We start from the raw sequence: 19,056 nt of genomic DNA, 5'->3' as shown, positions 1-19,056 counted from the left end.
CCCTTCTTCTTCTTCGCCATTTGCGGAAGAAAATGACTATGTATTTCATTTTGCGCAAGTTTATGGGTCTTTGAATTAGCTAAGCTGGTTAACGTTAACAAATAATATTGAGAAATAGAGGAAGAAGTTACTCCCGTCTGAATCGAATATAAACAAATCATCATCATCATCATCACTTCATAATCTTTGTTAAAAATGCAGGATAGTTTTAGTTAGTTATTCTTTTTTCTCAAAATTGTCATTTGTTAAAATGGACAGGAAGTTCTGGCGGCTTACGATATTTTCCTTTATATTTCATACATAGTTGAATAGTTTCTTGAACATTGCAAAATGCTAGATTTTCATTTTTTAATTTATAAAATTGGAAAAATTAAAAGTATTAAATGAAATGTTTTTTAAAAATTGCTTCCAGCCTCTTATGATAGCAAAATTAACATGCACTTTAATTGTATCCCATAGCTGTTCGACTTGTGGTGTTTGGTACCGCATGTTCGTAATAAAATCTAAATATCAAGGGAAATACAGAGGAAAACTATAGAAGCATTTTATAAAATTCTGCCTGCACACTACTGACAGTTGTTTTTGTTAGTTTAAACTCACCCTAGATTGCGGGAGGCATATACTTTCAGTTCCAGGGACAATGGGACCGTCACACTGCAAAATTATAAATGAAAGTTTTGGATTTTGCTACGTTATATGTTTTTGCTACATGTTTGTGCCGTGTTGGATATTAACAATTACAATGTGTTAAACTTTCGGCTCACTCCCTGAATTTTTGTTTATATAAAATAGAAATGTACTTTCTGTACAGAATACACAATTCTATAGGCAAAACGGGTTATGACTTATCAATGCACTTAATTAATATAATACACGGTAATCTAAAACGAAAGAAAACGAGCACAGAAGAAAAGAAAAATAATAAAATCGACCGAAAATTTTGCAACATTTTTTGCGCTGAAGGCTCTAAGACTAATTTAAACAGAGCGATGGTGTCAAAATGTTTATGATAAAATGCGTCCAAATGTTTATTATAAATAGAGAAGCTTTCGAATTTGATGTATATTTTGGAACCTGCGCTATCAAATGACCCTAAATTCTTTCTGGGTGTAATTTTGTTATTATTTTTCTAAAGGAAATAATTTGCTCAAAAATTGAAAAAAATATTTGACTTGTAGTAACTCTTCTGGAAAACAGTTGATAATTGATTTCTTTCCAATTCAGGGAAGAATATTTTACTTAAAATTTAAAGCTGTACACTAAGCAAAAAATAAATACAAGGTTTTTTGTACACTCCAAACAAGTTCCTTCAAAACATTCGTTTATCAAATCTCATCCTTAAAGGTCTTGCGGTATGGCCCTAGACAAAAAATATGATTTTTTCAAACTATCAGAAATAGACCGTGAAGCGTCCTCCATTGGGAACAGCTAAAAGGTTTAAAACGGATTTATTCATCGGGTTCAACATAATACGTTGAAATATGGCTAAAATAATTTAAGGCTCAAAAAAACTTAAATATTGGGAAAAAATCCATTTTATGGTTTGTTATTAATGTTTTTTATTAATCTCGATTTCACCAAATAAAATTCTAATTTGTTTTGGATTCAAAATGATATTTGAAATCAAAAGGAAATTTCATTGTTGTTTATTACTTTTTTTGACAATTCCTTCGAAGGGCATCAAATTACATAATAAAAACATCTTGCCCATTATTTACATCTTTCGCGTCGTTATTTGATGTTTGTCATCGTAATCCAGTGTCTAGACGAAAAATACTAATTATATGCATATTACCCCCACAATAATTAATAAAATTGTTGCGCCTTCAATAATTCATTAGTTTTGGTGTTAATGGAAGAATAAATAATAATACTAAATACCTAAAAACTGCTAAACAAGTCAAAATATAGGAATATCAGTTAAGGGTAATTTGGTGGCCTTCGAATGTGTTGTAAACAAGTAACAAAGATAAATGACACTTCATTTTGATTTTGAATACCATTTGGCATCTCAAATAATCTAGCGTTTTGGCTGGAACACTCGGCATAATTAAACATCAATAACAGCCAGTAGACTGAAAAGTCCAACTTTTTTTTTGAGCATTAAGTTCTTTTATTCACAATTTAGATTAGGATAAAGATATTGGGATGCGGTTTTCGCTTGGTTGTTGGTTTCTCATTTCATCTATTTTGATTTATCTGATGATAGATATTTCACTAAATTATTTTTGTCGCTATTATATCAGAAAACTTCACTTGGTGACGAGATAATGAAGCATTAAACAAAAATTTAAACTACATCGTAACTATGGTAAATATTCGAAATTTTTGTAGAAAGCGAGTTGTAAAATTGAAGATAACAATTGCGCCCAGTCGTTATTTTCAGAGGCTCAAAAATAATTTCCAGCATTTTGTCTTTTTACCTAATTTATATTTTCACATTTCCTTACTGGGAACATGTATCGACTACCTCGATGATATTAACGACGAAAATGAGTAAATAAACATTAATATTGGCCGATTCTGTAACCAACAGCAAGCGGAAAACTTCAATTTATCGTGCGATATAACTCAGTACGTTCTGATAAAGTCAATTTCGCATTTCACAGCGACGGAAATTAAAATGGCCACTTTTCGTTTCCGCGTCTCTATTTAAAACAAAATTACGGGCATTTTCCAGAACCGCGCTTCAAGATGAAAACCCCGTCGTTCCGAGTTAAAATTTTCGACGCCGAGTTTTACATATGGGATCCGAATATTGTGCTATTTTAAATGGGGGTAATAAAGTTTCTCCCTCATAATGAAAATTTCCGCAGAATGCCGTTACGATGTTAATTGTCGTATCCCGTTTTAGAGTAAACGTTAAATTGCTTGCGACGTGTGAGGACAACCATTAATGGAACGATCGTGTCGGCATTATTTCTGGCATGTTATAATCACCTGTGAGTTTTAAATGTGTTTTTCTACTCTCTTTTGTAAAATATCTAATTATGCACCGATCTAGCATGCGGGAAACGTTACTTTGTTATATGGAACGACCAAAAATATAGTGCATTTATTGCTTTGACGTTTTAAGTATTTTCCAGTACCTTAACCGCAGACCTTCTCAGAACCGTGGTAAAACTGATACCCCAAGATATTTAATCTGCATTAAGTAGGTCTTCCCTGAGATGGACCGTAACGAATATTTGTAGAAACTTGAAATTCTTATTTGACCGTTTTAAATTTGATTAAGCATTGATGCTGCGAGGTATTTTCGAATAAGTAGAAGCGTTTATTTTAAGATCAGATGATATGTATCGTGCTTAAGAGTTTAATCTAAATTTCAATATGTTCGCATATATTACGGATGTATTTGACGGTGATCTCTCCAGTTTTGTCTTGTGTGCCTGTCGATTAACGACATTCTTCTTCTGGTATTTTTGCGTCTTCTACAAGTTCTTCGATTTGTAAACAACAAAAGTCTTTTTTAAAACTATAGATTATATTCGCGGTAGATAAAAGTACGTGACAAGAATACAGATAAATATTTATTAGAATCTTACAATTAAACATTTCTTCAAGGTGCCTGTTTTTTACCGCTTTAAAATGCGGAGACCGTGGAATAAAGCAGATGTTCGGCTGTTAGAAGAAGACATCGAAAACAACGCAAAATTGAAGACGAAGTGGAGATGGTAGTCGAACCTAATAACAATGTAGAAAACGAACTACCTTAGCAAATTGTTTTCAATGTTTACAATTTTATAAGAAATTCAAAAGGGGACATAAAACGTAATAAATTGTTACATGGTACTAATTTTTTTATGTACTCATTTGAAGAATTGCTCAGCGAAAAAGATTAAAGACATACTTATATCCCGCTTGTTAGTGTAGGTAGATAAATTCTTAGGACGGTCCTGGAATGGTTACGGGTAAGAGTCTGCTCGGCAGTGTGTTCTACAAGATGCTGCGGTTTTTGGGTAATAAACACCAGGCAAAGTTAATCAGGGGTTAGTTGTAAAAGCACTATATTTCTGGATATTAACGCACGGTTTTGGGAGCAATCGGATGTTTTCGGAGATTATACCGCACAGTCTGAATTTTGACCTGTGTCAATTCTAATGTAGTAGAAGTCGTAGAAGAAGTTTATTAAGCAAAACATTTGGAAAACTTTTTAAGTCACTAATTTATTAAGCACTCGCACCGCTCGTGCCAAATAATTTCGCGACTCGTATACCTTGAAGTTTTGTGTAACCAGGTCTCCTTGAGGGTAAGCGATTTCTTTTATTTCTTCCACAATACTATTTACAAAACATCTGAATTCTTCCTGCCACGGAAGGTTGTCGAGTCGAACTTGCTAACGTTTCGCCAATCATCCTGTTAGCTTATTCAGTTTCAATTAAGCTCTGAAGAAGCCAACAGGATGATTGGCGAAACGTTAGCTAGTTCGACTCAACAGCAACCGACGCAGGAAGAATTCAGAAGTTTTTGTAGATAGTATGTTGAATGTTGTTTCGTATGGTGCGGTGGGAATAAGATTTTTTTTGAGGTGCGAAAAATCCATTCAAAGCACGTTTCCTAATTATCCGTGTGTTATATATCAACACTCGCCTTTGTCGCGAATCCAATAGCAATACAACGAAAATCCATTACTTTCATAAAGCCAATAAGTGTCCGCTGAATTAAAATCCATTAATTTAAATAGGGGGCCCTCGGCATTTATTCTCGATTATATTCATTTTACAAATGCAACGAATATTTGTGCATCAAACTTGCAGCCGGATCGATAGGCAGGACATGATAATGTCATAGGTAAACGCCGAAGCACGGGCTCTGTGTTTACACGAAACTATATGGAATTGTACCTCGATTAAGGACATACAGTGTCCACAAAACTGAAATGAAGCCGACTAATTCTCCGGATGATTTCATATTCAGTAATTATGCTTCTCTGCTGTTAGGGAAAAGGTAAGTTTTATGAACTTAAAATGCCAAAAAAGTATTCTAGTTTTATAGGAAATTATTTGTACGTGATTATCAGTATTTCCTTGATAGAAGTCGAAGGTTTTCTATAAAATGTTGCGAATAAAACAATCTAATAGTAAATGTGGTGTTTTATCATAGATAGCAATCAATCGACCAAAATCAAATTATACTTTCGTTAAGTTTTGATGAAAATGTTCTACGTTTATGAGTCGACTTTTTCATTTTGATACGTACGTTGAGAGAAACAAAATTGTCACCGCTTTTATACATTCTATTTATCCAGAAACTGAATAATTTACAATTTTATACGAAATTCAATCATTTCATTGGTTATTATAGAATCACGTTAGTTGACGTATATGAAAAATATTTCCATAGAGCTTCGCGTGCTGCACATAACGAAATATGGATAGCTAAAATTTAACGGTTATTATATCAATTTTGTTAATTCAATTACCCTCGAACAAAATTTGGAGTCGTGCATACACACAATCAACACTCGCTTGTTATTTCGTTTTGATTTACTAGCTTGCATTTGATGAAATATTCTCGCTCCTGTATATTTTGCCGTGCAATTTATTTTTATTTACAATGTGTAAGCAAATTGGCTGACTTTTCTTGTTAAACAAGTTATAAACCTCATTTGAAATGAGTCAGATACGGATCAGGATGGAAAGAAGATGTATTCGTCTAAATATTCAAAATTCAAGCTTTCAACGTTTCAACATTTTTTGCTACGATGCAATAAAATATCTTAAAAACTTCTCATATACCAAGTTTCGTTATTACAAAATATTTGGCAAACTTCGTTTTTATACCGTCTATCGCATTTAAGGCCCTTTTAGTGATCTGTCTACAATCCAAAAACGAAATATTATTACAACTCCGTTATCACAAATCAAAAAAAAGATCGCAAATACTTTGGTCATATCACCACAGGGTTCTAATTCTTGCACCTGTGGAATCTTTTTCGTATATATTAGTGCTATCACAGTCAATTTAACGAGAAAATAATAAGACGAATGTCGTCTCCCATAATCAAGAATTGGGCCCCACATGAAAAAAGGAATGAAAAGAAACCGACTCCTTCACTGTAGCCTAATCCGTTCAAGGCCCTTAATACCGTCAACCAAACTTAAATGAAAATTTTCTATTAAAAGGATATGGAAATTTTAGCTCCCTAGGGACAAATCCGTTCTTATGATCGTACGTGATAGGAATTGCGAAAACGGGCAAGATTATAAGTCACAATTCAAATAATTTAAAACATATTCAGATTGAAAGAGACGAGCTAATTTAAACAAATCTTTTGAGTCTTTTCTGTTTTCAAAGGCATCATCTTTTACTTGGGCGCTAAACATTTTTGTATTCATTTTATTAGAGTTGATGATAAACACTGTTGGCACACATAGCACACAATACTTATTGGATTATCACTAGTTTTGTAATTCTATTAAAAGGGAGATACTTTTTTGATTTGTTGATTATAAAAGTCATAGAATAATTTGAAGAATATGGTTTTTTGTTTTCCAAAGTAATTTTTACAATATAAAAATGTTAAATTCTTCCTGGGAGTAAATTATTTTCCTCGTTTTCAAAAAAAGCTACACTGCAAGAAAAGAGTAGTTTCAATATTTAAATTTAAGCCCCAAAGCGTAAAACGTTAGTTTTGGTGTGTATTTTTGCACAACAATACGAATACATTTTGAGTCGGAGTGCATTGCTTCATTTATACCGCTCCAGAAGTTTCTTCAAAATTACGGAAGAAGTCGCTGAAACTAGAACCACAAAATATTTTTCCGCATCGCCCGGTATAAATGGCATCATATATGATTATATAAATTTTAATTTACTGACACCACAATAAATTTTATGAACGTGTAGAATAGTGCATAATAATGGCACTTCATATATAAAATTTAGAGAGCGACTATACTTTTAACTTTGCATATATCCACCGGGGTAAGCAGTCTGCAATATCTTAAAGTGAAGTTCTTGCTCTTCCCCTTTCCATTTTGCTTTGACGAAGTCAGGTCTGCATTTGCGACCATTACTTCTAATGCATAAAGTGACCTTTTTCTCTAACGACCGATCATTTAGGCAATCAGAAAAATGCACTCGTCGCCGTAAGCTGTTTCGCATAATTGCTACCCCAGCGTAATGTGTCGTTTCGTGTATCCCATATCGCATGAAAATTGCCACGAACATAGCGATACTGATAATCTTTACGTACAGGGTGAGCACTTTATTAGGGGCTTGTACCTTTTTTCAGGAACTACCGATAAGTACTGGACAGACATTTTTTTATGCAAGATTATGTTCTTAGTAAATATGGTCTTCCACGGCTGGCAGTAATGACTACTTGATCAAATTTTAAACACATTTTAGAAGACTTCTTTCTAATGATCTGCGATGAGTAGGTACTTTCAAATTATAAAGGGTGTCTTAAATTAAATAATATTTTAAAAATATTTCTGTTATGAGACGCCCGTGTTTTTGATATGGTTTCTCAAAGCGGTTCAAAATACCTATAATTCTAAAAATATCAGAATGTATAGTGTCCGGTTAAAATTTTAAAAATAATGTCGGTTCAGCACTTACTTTAAACCATAAAACTTTTGTATAAACTTTTTTTTTCTAAAATCAGTAGTTTCTGAATAAAGTGCAAACCGTGTACGTTAAAAATTCTAACGTCAGCGTAGAACATATAAAGTGACAATGATAATCTTTTATCTAAAAAATAATCGCGGTGGTCCAGTCGGCCGTTCGTTTAATCCTCCGAGGATAAATGTCAGTAATTAAGCAGCAAATCCCAACTTGACAGGCAGGTTCGGAATGTCTGCTGTGATTCCGATAACCCTTATTGAACGTGTCGAATTTCGGGCTCACGATCCTTTGCAGGATGCGCGAGGTTTGTCGTTTCGCAACGTCATGTACGTTTTAGCATTGAGGCACCACAACTTGGCCGTTGAGTTGGGTTGGAAAAAATTTAGATTAATTATATAGTTTAATTTCATGTTGGTATTATTCTGGAGACCACACATAGTGTCATAAAAAAATATTTTTATACTAATTTTATAGTTTTAGCCACGACATCCACAATCGAGATTTAAGCCGAAGACAACAAAAACCTCCACCGTAACACAATATGGTAAATTGGAGGGACCACGAAATATTTTTAAATTAATTGTTAACCAAAAAACAGGGTTTATAAAACTTTTCAAACGAAGAAATTTCCGCAGGCCACTCAAATACTATTTACAAATCTTCTGCATTGTTCCTGCGTCGATTATCGTTGATCAATCGTATTTGCTAACGTTTCGCCAATCATCTGCTGGCTTCTTCAGAGGTTAATTGAAACTGGCTCGCATTTTGCTCTGTACCTACTTATATATTATTTGAGAGGGGCGGAGCTAAAAGATAGAAAATAAGAAAGAAAATATACAAATACAAAATAAGAAAGTACAAGCTGTAAAATAAACTTGTGTGTTACAAAAAGTCAAAAGTACAACAATAACAAATTTTAAAACATTGTCGGTTCGTATAGGACAATAGCACGAGTGTATTCTGAGTTCGTAAAGTACCAGTCGATGCCTTTAAATTGAGGTATCACAAGAACCCCTTTCTAAGTTATATTATTTAAGATTTACAAACGGCTTTTCGAATGAGCATAGACACTATACGTAAATTTTAATTTAATTTAAATAAGAGTGGGATGACCATACAAAAAAATAAAATTTCACTGCAGTTACATAAAAACAATAAATAGTAATTAATATCTAGAAAGAAAAGGTCATAACCTAAACACCTCTATTAAAAAAATGTTCCTTTATCTTGGTATAACTGGAAGTTACTTTTTTAACAATTCTTTTTGCTGTGATACTTTAAAATAATGTTAGGATATTTAAATAATATACCACAATGTTGGGTAAGGCTTGATTAAGATAAAATAAGGGAGGTTAGGAAGCTAAGCTTCAAATTCCCCCTTTGGAATATTATATTAAATAAAAAAATACAACATACATTTTCCCACCATAACGTGTCAAACATTTTGCAAAATGTGTCCGAATTTCTTTTTAAAAAAGATCAGGGTACTGGATCTAATGGTACGGGATTGTAATATTTAAATATGTTATAGGTTAAAGAAAGAGACCAATTGTTTCGTCTTTCATCAATTCCTAAAACGAAATTATGTACATCGATCGTAAGTACGGTGGGCACTCGTTATGTGGTAAAGACACACTGAATGAACTTGGCCCCTACTTTTCATAGATAACCACTTGGCAGTTTTAAGTTTAAGTAACTGAGTCTAATGTTGTAAACATATATCTATAAATATAAACCAATTTTTGGATTCTGCTATTTACAAATCTTTTTGGCCAATTATACTACCAGTTTCTTCAAAAATTAACTAAAAGTGGCTAGTCCTCTACTCTGTATATGATTATATATCGTTTGAGGGGAGCTAAAGAAGAGATCAACATTTTATCCGATGACTGATTCTCATATTAATTAAGAGATTGGATATTTCTATGGACCCTTGGATTTTTATTTGATAAAAGTATTGATTACTTGCTTGCGGTCAGCAACTGCTGATGAGTTTATATAGTTCATATCTTCAGGTTCTTTCATATTCTTTTAGTCCAGTTGATATTTTTTAGAGTGTTTTTCCGAATTATCCTTTGCCGCATTTGCATCAAATGATGTAATCTTCTATCGTGGCAAATGGAGTGAAAATAGTAGGAATTTTTGAATAATTTACCTTAGAACTAATTTTGTTTGGGAAGTTGTGATTTGGATTGTATTCTGTGACGGAACGCTTTATATCCCTAATGTGGAAATTATTATAGAAAAGAGCAGATGTTAGGAGTTTTAATTCGGGGCTAGGTGATAGTTTTGAGAGAGTTTGACGACTTTGTAAACAAGAGAGTTAATCATCGATAATTTTTTGCCATGACAATGCATTAAGGTATCGGTGTGTGTATAGGTTTTCCGTAAAATAAATGTAATATCTGCTATTCTAGTAGAGTATTTAAGAATAAGAGATTATTTTTACTTTCTTATTCAATGGTGCATAGAGTTAAAATGTTTTCAAAAGTTTCTCAACATTTTCGATCCATCATAAACGAAAAATCCGTTGGAGACAAGAAGAGCTATGCATACGCGGCCAAGGGAGAAACAGATCCAAAATAACAACTAGGCTCAAAGAATATGAAAGAACATTAAGCCTAGGACAAATAAACTCAGCGGCAGTTGCCGAACGCAATCATAAAATCTAAACTAAAATTCTTCTACTTTACCAATATGAGAATCAGTCATCCATGTTCGTCCTTTAGCTGCGCCTCCTTCAAACAGTGTAATGCAGTATCATCAGCTGAAGGAATCAAAAATGGTTGTTAACAGCATTAGAAACGCCTGTGAAAGTTTTTTCGAATAATATGATTTGCCAGCATTTAATTGAAGTTGATGTTTATCTCAGAATTCCACTACATTCTGGAGATTCCAAGCTAAAATAAAACAGTGGTGGCGTTGCACTTTTGTTTCGTATGCTCCGGAGTTCTTTTAATTTCCGATGAATTCGTACCGAACTTTCGACGTTTCAGAATTATCGGTCCTCGGTGATGACGATGCGTTTTTGGAATCCCTTTCCCCGTTAGCTTTTAATTTCAAAGTTTATAACTTCTGAAACCCTATTAAGCCAGATGAGCTAGAGTAAGAAACGCAATTTAACAACGATTGAAAAGATTCTGATAATTTGCAGCTGTATCCCAGAAACAACAAATAATCGAAAACTGTAAGTTTTTGTAATTTTCTTTTCAGTGACATTTTTGAAAATCAATTTCAGTAATTTCTGGGCTTATTTTAATTAAAACTTGCGTAACGTAGCTCGTTGCGGAGAATTCATCATAGCCACCCGAGAGAACCTGTCGACGCCACAGACACACTTTAATAGATTGCGTTCATATGTTTACCTGAGGCCGAATCTGATTCGCTGGAAACTTTGTCTTGACTTGGGGTCGTTTTAATGCGAGTCGGCGGTTGAACGTTTAATCCATTATGCTATTAACTAAACACAATACCCTTTGGCTGAGTCTCGTGTTACCAGCGACTTGCAAGCGCAGTTTACTATCGATCCGGAAAATATTGTGCCGTGTTGTTTTCGCCGTCACTCGAGCAAAGTTGGCGCTGGATATGAATCGTATTGAAGTGGTAATTCGGCGTTTTGACACGAAATTATAAATCCAATGTTTCCCTTCGTGTTTTAGATTTTTGCCATCGAAATGTATTTTGAAATATATAGAACTTATCGAAGAGGGATGAATTAAAAAACTGATTAACTGTAATACTATTTAATATACTTCTTGATTCCTACTACGTCGGTTGTTGTTGAGGGGCATAAACGTCATCCCGGATGACAGATTCCCATATTGGTGAGCCGCGGTGAAAATTGTATAGTTGCATATTGCAGTTGCAGTTTCAATAGATTCTCGTAGGTAGAAAAATTCAAAAACATTCAAGAATTTTAGTTTTATCAAATAAACTTTTTCGTCCCGTTTCGTGATTGCTGATGATTTTATTTATTTAGCCTTAAGTGGATATTTTTCGTGCGATCTCTCTAATGTACTCTTTGTCGCATACGCATCGATGCTATACTCCTGGCATTTCAAATGGAATTTTGTCTTCGACGGATCAAAGATGTTGAGAGATTTTTTTGCAAGTGGTAAATCTGGTTTTGACGTTATATTCCTTAAGATATTTTGATATGTTTCGAATGTAAGGAAGGACAACGAAACTAACCAGAATATGTTGTGGATCTTTAATTGTTCAATGCAATGAAAGGAATTAAGTGCGAAACTATCAGTTTTGATTAGTTAATTAAATTGGAATCTCTGTTATTCATGTTATTCATGACCAAAAGTAAATCTTCATAAAAAATCTGCTTGTTGAGAAAACGATTTCGCTCTAAAAAACGACAGATGAGAGATACAGGATGTAAATAAATTAGGAAAATGAGAACTACCATTATTTATTATTTTAAAAAAATATGTACAATGAAGTTGTTTATAAACTAGCATAAAGACTAAATGCAAATTTCAAAGTATTCTAAGTAAATACAAAAGTTGAAAGGATTGCTAGGATGTATAATTTGAAATTATTGAATAGTATACAGGGTGACTTAAAAACCGCGACGGGCAAAACTTATTTTTTTAAATGGAACACAATATTTTAAAATTTCGTTTTGACTTTTAAAATTCTTGAATTATTTGGTTGATAATAGCGTATATAACAATTTTTACATTATTTAATTTTTTCTAAAAAATACTAGTTTTCACACTTTCAAGCAAAATAAGTGGCACCCACCTTTTAGAGACGTTCCTACATGCATACAGCATAAAGGAAATTATATAAAAAAAATGGTAGGAAAGAAACAGATGGCGAGAAAGGTTGTCAAAAGCAAAAGAATAATTTATACACGGCTATTGCACCAATAGACCAGCCATAGAATTTGTATAGAATTGTGCTAGTTCATGTCAGTCAACAGAATAGAGGGAAGCAAGAACTTTTGTTTTTTTTTTGCCAATTTACATTCCAATTGTCCGAAAATAACTGAGAGTACGCAAATAAATTATTTTCTCTTAATTCATTTTCTTTAATTTAAGAACATCCCTATTTCACGGTTTCATTTAACAACAAATTTTGACAATTTAAAAAAACTCGTTTTTTGTGTTGAAATTCAGTTATAAAATATCACGCATAAAAGCCAAATTTATTTTTTCTACCTCGCCTAAAAGGCAATTTTATCGCAGAGCCTAGAGGAAATTATAACAATGAAAAACACCGATTAAATCGAACTAATATTTGTAATTTCCTATACGAATTGCGTATCTGCGGGAATCTAAATTGAACATTGAATATTAATTCATTTAATATTAGTTTAATGGAAAATTATTAATAAACTTATTAAAACTATCATCTAAATGAATTAAATAAAATATGGTCGGCCACCAAAGTTCGAGCCTTGACATAACCTTAGTGAAAAAAGACGAAAGTTGTTTGAATTAACTTGTGCTTTTAAAATATTTCATTACTATAAATACAGAGCGTATTAACTTTGACATTTCAAATAGAACACAATATATATTAACGCATTTTTCAAGTCCTCGCAACTTTTTAGTCATACTTGATACATAAAAATCTCTACCGTTTTTGACATTAAACATTTGAATGAAAAAATCAAATACATGGTGTCCAGAAAGGGTGGGGGGTATTTGTTTCGGCGTTGTCGGAGGAACGGCGCAATTCATGGAAGGGTGGATAGGATAGCATGCTTCGCCATTATTTGGAGATTCAGGAACCATGGAAGCGTACCCGGGAAACCATCGTACTTTTTGCATGCGCGCTTATTATCGCAATGGTGATTCGATCGTGTCAGCTCAACGTTTATATCGTGCAGAATTTAATGTACGGAAGGCACCGAAAGACGATAGCATCCGAAAATAGATTCGAATGTTTGAGAATACCGGTTCGAGTGTGAAAATTCACCATCCAGGTCGCCCACGCTCTGTTTGAACCCAACAAGCGATTGAACAAGTGAGAGTTTCAGTGCGTCAAAATTCTTGTCAAGCAGTTCGCAAACGAGGTCAAGGCCTTAATATTAAAAAATCGTCGTTGCACACTATTTTAAAGAAAGATTTACATCTTACAGTCTACAAAATTCAACTCGTGCAGGAACTGAAACCTACCGACTATCCTCTTCCCAACGTTTGAAAACATCCTGTTTAGTGATAAAGCGAATTTTCACTTAAATGGGCACGTAAACAAAGAAAACTGCCGCTTCTGGTCCAACGAAAATCCGAGAGAAAAACATGAACGACCACTACATAGTCCAAAGGTTATCGTATGGGCTGCCATGTCTGGGTCTGGCATCAATAGACCGTATTTTTTTGAGGACCGGCGAGGGCGACCACTTACGGTAATTAGTGAGCGGTATTGCGTCATGTTACGGAACTTTTTTTAATGGGGAGACATGGTTTCAACAAGATGGGGCGGGGCGATTTGCCACACTTCAAACCAATCGCTGCGGTTGTCACTCAACTTTTCCCAGAAAAAGTGATCTCTCGTAGAGGAACCATCAACTGGCCCCCGAGAAGCCCCGATCTGACAACGTTTGATTATTTCATGTGGGGATACCTTAAGCAGAAAGTTTACGCAAATAAACCACGAACTCTACTGCAACTGAAGCACAACATCCACACCGAAATGGCCATGATTTCCGGAGAGATGTGTAGACGCGTGGTGGCTAATTTCCGATTTCGTTTAGAGGAATGCCAGCAAAGCGAGAGTCAACATTTGGACAACATAATCTTTGCCAATTAATTTTCCAATATCTTCTGTAAAATTATTATTTTTTTCTGACTTGTGGTTTGTCTTTAATATGAATTTACAAATACCCCTACCCTTTCGGGACACCCAATAGAAATATTCTATTTGTTAAAGGTTTCTTATTTGAAAAGGTTGTAAATTTCGAAATAATTTCAATAAAACGTATTCTCATTATGACAGTGCTGCGATGATGAAAGAGACAAAAAATAAACAGTCGAGCTCTACAAAACTATTTTGACTTGCAATATTCAAGAAAAAATATATGAAAACAAGTTTTTTTTATTTACTACATGTATTATTTTATTAGCATAACTTTTTGTAATATATAAATTTTTGTTATATGAGTCCTGCAGTTTTAGAAATTTAGAACTTTAGTGTTAATAACTTAATTAACACATATGATCCACATTATTTATAAAAAATTGTCAAACGACAACAAATAGTAGACGCTATTTAAGTACTGCTTGATTGTTTTTTGCTGCCTTATTGTTACAATCGACAAACGTTTCATTACTAATTTATCGAAACTTACAATTGAAACCCTATACAATGTTACCATTTTTTAAAGGGTAACTTTATAAATATAAATAATATGGGTTTTCCAATTGAAAAAAAGAATAATTTTAGAGATTTGTTCATACCTGGATATATTTATTTTTAAAATATCAGTACATACTAATAAAATAGATAGTGACATAAAATGACTTGACGAAAATACAATCTGTGACTTTGACTTGCCTTGACTGTGACTTTAATTGTTACATTTTTTGTTATTTTGTAAATATTCTGATATCCAATAGAGAAATAGACAGCATTACTTGGAATGGAGGCTCATATCGAACTAATAAAACATAAAGTCGGCATTTAAACGTTTGTCTATCGAAATTTTTTAAGTAAGCTTTCCTTGATGCTTTCTATTATAAATGTGGGCTTGATGCTTTTAGGCGGCAGAGATAATTTTATTTTTCCTCCCTCTATTTTTGAAACAATTTATTCTCGTTAGAGTGGGTTTTTCCATTGTCGACTGATGATGCACTTAAGTGCTCACAGCATGGACGTTTAAGTGGGTCTTCATTTCATCATTTAGTTAAATTTCTGTTTTTTAATTTAATAAAGTTGTATAAATATGACATTAATTTAATATAGAGGGAAAATTCTAAAAATAATGTACAAATATAAATAAATAAATATAACTGAAAGTATAGAAGTACTGGTTGCGTTACCGGTTTGACATTAAAGTGTATACCACTTTTGTGGAATTTTAAGAACAATAAATTTGACGTGGTCGAATATATATGCCACAACACCATTCCCTGCTGCAGTCTAACCCAGTTTATTACGCTTGGGCTATTGTAGAAATCGATTTTTCAAAAGCACCGCGAACTTCATTACGATACAAAGACGGATGTGTTTGGGCTTTGACCTTCTAATATTAGTTAATCGATATATCGGCAATGTTTTCTTACAGCAGCGATGATAAATTACTTTACCTTGTTCCTTAAAAAGCAATAAAGCGAGCCAGCGTGGTGACCAAGAACTGTATACATTCGCAGCTTGGTAAACTATCACCAAATAATGTTCTCCCTAACGAACTTTCGTTGGTTAGAGAAAACGATATTAGTTTTATTAAGAGGTTGAAATTGAATACTAAAATTTGTTCACTCAGGTTTTTTTTATATTATTGTGTATTACATTTATTGTTACTATTCTGTATTGCATTGGCTACTTATATTCGAAAAAAATAATTTAATTAATACTACTATTGATATAATAATTTAATATTATTATGTACCCAAAAGGTTAACTTCTATCGAAATATTGTTACTTTAGGTTACATTACAGTATTCTGTTTTTTTAAAACAGCAATCTTATATTGAATCGTACGTATTTTATTTCTGTGCATTTCTATACCAAACCGGTCCTAAAGTTATTGTGCACCTGAATCGATTTATATTCTGTGTGAAACATTTATGATCTAGAGTAGAGGGTGAGTTGTTATTATCGGCCTTGCCGAAAGTAAATTTTTCAAAAAAACTTCAACAGGCTACTGTAATGCTATTTACAAAACTTCCTTCCTTCGGAATCAGTTGTTTATAAATCAAACTTACTGACGTCTCGCCAATCATACTGTTGATTTCTTCAGAGCTTAACTGAAACTGGTTCGCATTCTACTGCTTATATATTGTTTGAGGAGGACGGAAGGACGGCTGGCTGATTAGCATATTGATGAAAGGCAAGGACTTGGCGGTGGCAGTTAAGATTGTTTGGTTGTCGACGACCTTAAAATTTTTGGTTATATTAAATTAGTATAGCAGATTGCGAGAAGAAAAAGAGGTTTAAACATAATATCAGTAAATGTTTTATACGAATATCTTGAACGCATTGCCCAGGTGTAATATCGAGGATTTTGGAATAATATTTGATAGCGGTTGTAACCTTAAAACTCGACCTCGTGGAATCTGAGAAGATTTGTAAAATATCTTGCTTTTATGGGCGATGGAGTTTACCAATTAGACATGTACGTGCCTTACTCGGAGATTCACTCCAACTTGTCTCGCAACTCTTATTTAGTTTAGTAGTTCTTCTTCTTTTTTTATCTATAGTTTCCTGTTATTGGCTTTGACGGGTTGGACATAAATAATTCATTAATATTTTTAATAGTTTCTTTTAAAATATGGAGTCGTTATTGGGTTTGGGTTTATTAATAATGTCAAAATTCTTTAAAATTTTATTTATTTTAATTATATCTATATTTCAAAATTCAAAATTCAAATATATTTTGTATCACTTACAAAATTTATTTACTTTTTAATATTTTTTTTTATTACCAATTTCTGATAAATATATTCTGATATTATTATTTTATTTTTGCAGATAAATGATTTATATATGGGATTGCAAAATATTTTTTAATATTTTATTTAATTGTATTATATTTTATTTTTGTTACGAATTTATTGATGTAGTTGCCATTGACCTTTAATTTCTCCATGGAATACGTTGATATATGTATAAGAACACGAAACAATTATTACGACTACGCAAAAACGAAAAATGAGATGATCGACGGTAAAATACATCTCAATATTTGCACGAACGACAAAGACGATCGGGGGTAGGGGACCGAACCATGTGTTAAAGCAAAATCTCTATATCAGTTCGCGAATCGATACAAAATTGGCTACGAGTCCCGCAATCATTGCTCGACACGTTTTGTCTACATTCGTCGACATCCATACGAATAGTTCCACCCTTTGTTTTTACGGAGGCAATGAATCATGCGCCATATAGATATCTCGGAACGGAATTGCGAGACAAAAGAATTTGACCGTACACGGCAATCGAAGTAATGGATGCCGCCGACAGTTCAGGTTCTGGTTTTAATATTTCGTACCACTCCGCGTAATGGATACGACGACTTTTATCGTTCGTTTCGCGATGCAACTTTCTTGAAGCTTACCTAACACGTTTCGCTCAATTAAACCGTTGATGGTTGAGGATCGGCAACTTTTACGGGTCATTGCTATATTGTCCCTTTTTTCTAAGGCATCTGATTGCTCCGACGCAGGACATTCCACAACACTACCCCACTCTAAAAATGAAGTGAAAGATGTCTTATATTCCGAAAAAATGGGGACAACTTATGGCAAGAACATATAAGACATCTCTCTTTTAAGCGTCAACTTAAAGGAAACATCAAAAGTTTAACTCAAAATTCTTAAATATCTACAAACATCGTTGTACATACAGCACTATAGTTTTTATTGTTTGCCCAAATTTTTATAAGTCAGACTTTTTTTTCCTTACACACAATTTTACTTGAAACTTCAAATTCAGGTGCTGATACATAATTGTTGTCGACATCCGTTACCTATATTTTTGATGTTCAAAATCAACATCCCTATTCACTAATGGTTTGTACTACTCAATTAAAGAACTTTTTCAATCAAATCTATCTCTGATAACAAGATTTATAAAAAAACATATAAACTTTAGCATTACATTCTCAGTAAATTTATTTCTTAATGTTAGAATATGAATCAATTACTACAAGATATGATTTTCCCCCCAAAGAAAAAATGTCGTGATTGGACATGACATTAAGCTTTCTTTTCTATTTTTATTAGCATTTTTTTTACAAAATCTCCATTTTTTATAAATTTTTCAGTATAGCACGAGTTTTGACGTTTTCAACAATGCGAAGGTGTCCTTCATGTTCGAATTGGTGAGGTACAACCAGTTTATAACAGTGAAAATTGATCTTTAAATTTATAGTACGGTTTAGTAAAGATTGGCAAATATACTGTGACCCGGCCATTCTGTTTGAACAAAATTAATAATAGTTTATAACTGGCTATCTGGTCGCGTGATTTTTTAAACAAATCTTGTTTCTCCTTGGAGATTGGTAAGTGATTCAGGAAATTCAGTCCTTAAATCAGCTTCTGTTAAAAAGGTTATCGACAAAGTCTCTGCTATATACAATTATTTACCTGGTTTATATGTAAGTACCAAGCCATAGACTAATAATTGAAGCGGCATTCACTCAAGTCGCGGTGATACAGCCTATAGAGTGTTCTTGTTTCTAACGGTTTGTGATACGAATTTAGCTGTATATCGTTGACATCATAAATAAAATACCGAACTTTTTGACAGCTAAATAGAATATTCAGTTCGTTCTCAATTTCAGTTTAATTACGAGCACTTTTA

At 33.2% G+C, this 19,056-nt stretch overlaps 1 protein-coding gene across 3 annotated transcripts in view; it reads right to left on the bottom strand.

Annotated features, from left to right (window-relative positions):
* Positions 1-19,056, bottom strand: part of LOC132696714 (neurexin 1) — a 157,579-nt gene that overhangs the window by 113,724 nt on the left and 24,799 nt on the right. For 2 of the 3 annotated variants that reach the window (XM_060661705.1, XM_060661713.1), the window contains exon 3: positions 601-654. The exons of the other annotated variant lie outside the window; for it this stretch is intronic. In XM_060661705.1, coding sequence (XP_060517688.1) covers positions 601-654 — 54 coding nt within the window. The remainder of the gene's footprint in view (positions 1-600; positions 655-19,056) is intronic. 3 annotated transcript variants of the gene reach the window in all.

Source organism: Cylas formicarius, unplaced genomic scaffold, assembly GCF_029955315.1.
Source record: "Cylas formicarius isolate icCylForm1 unplaced genomic scaffold, icCylForm1.1 PGA_scaffold_10__41_contigs__length_53128322, whole genome shotgun sequence".
Taxonomy (NCBI): Eukaryota; Metazoa; Arthropoda; class Insecta; order Coleoptera; family Brentidae; genus Cylas; species Cylas formicarius.
Note: the sequence above shows the minus strand (reverse complement) of the source record. Positions and strands in the feature narration are given on the sequence as shown.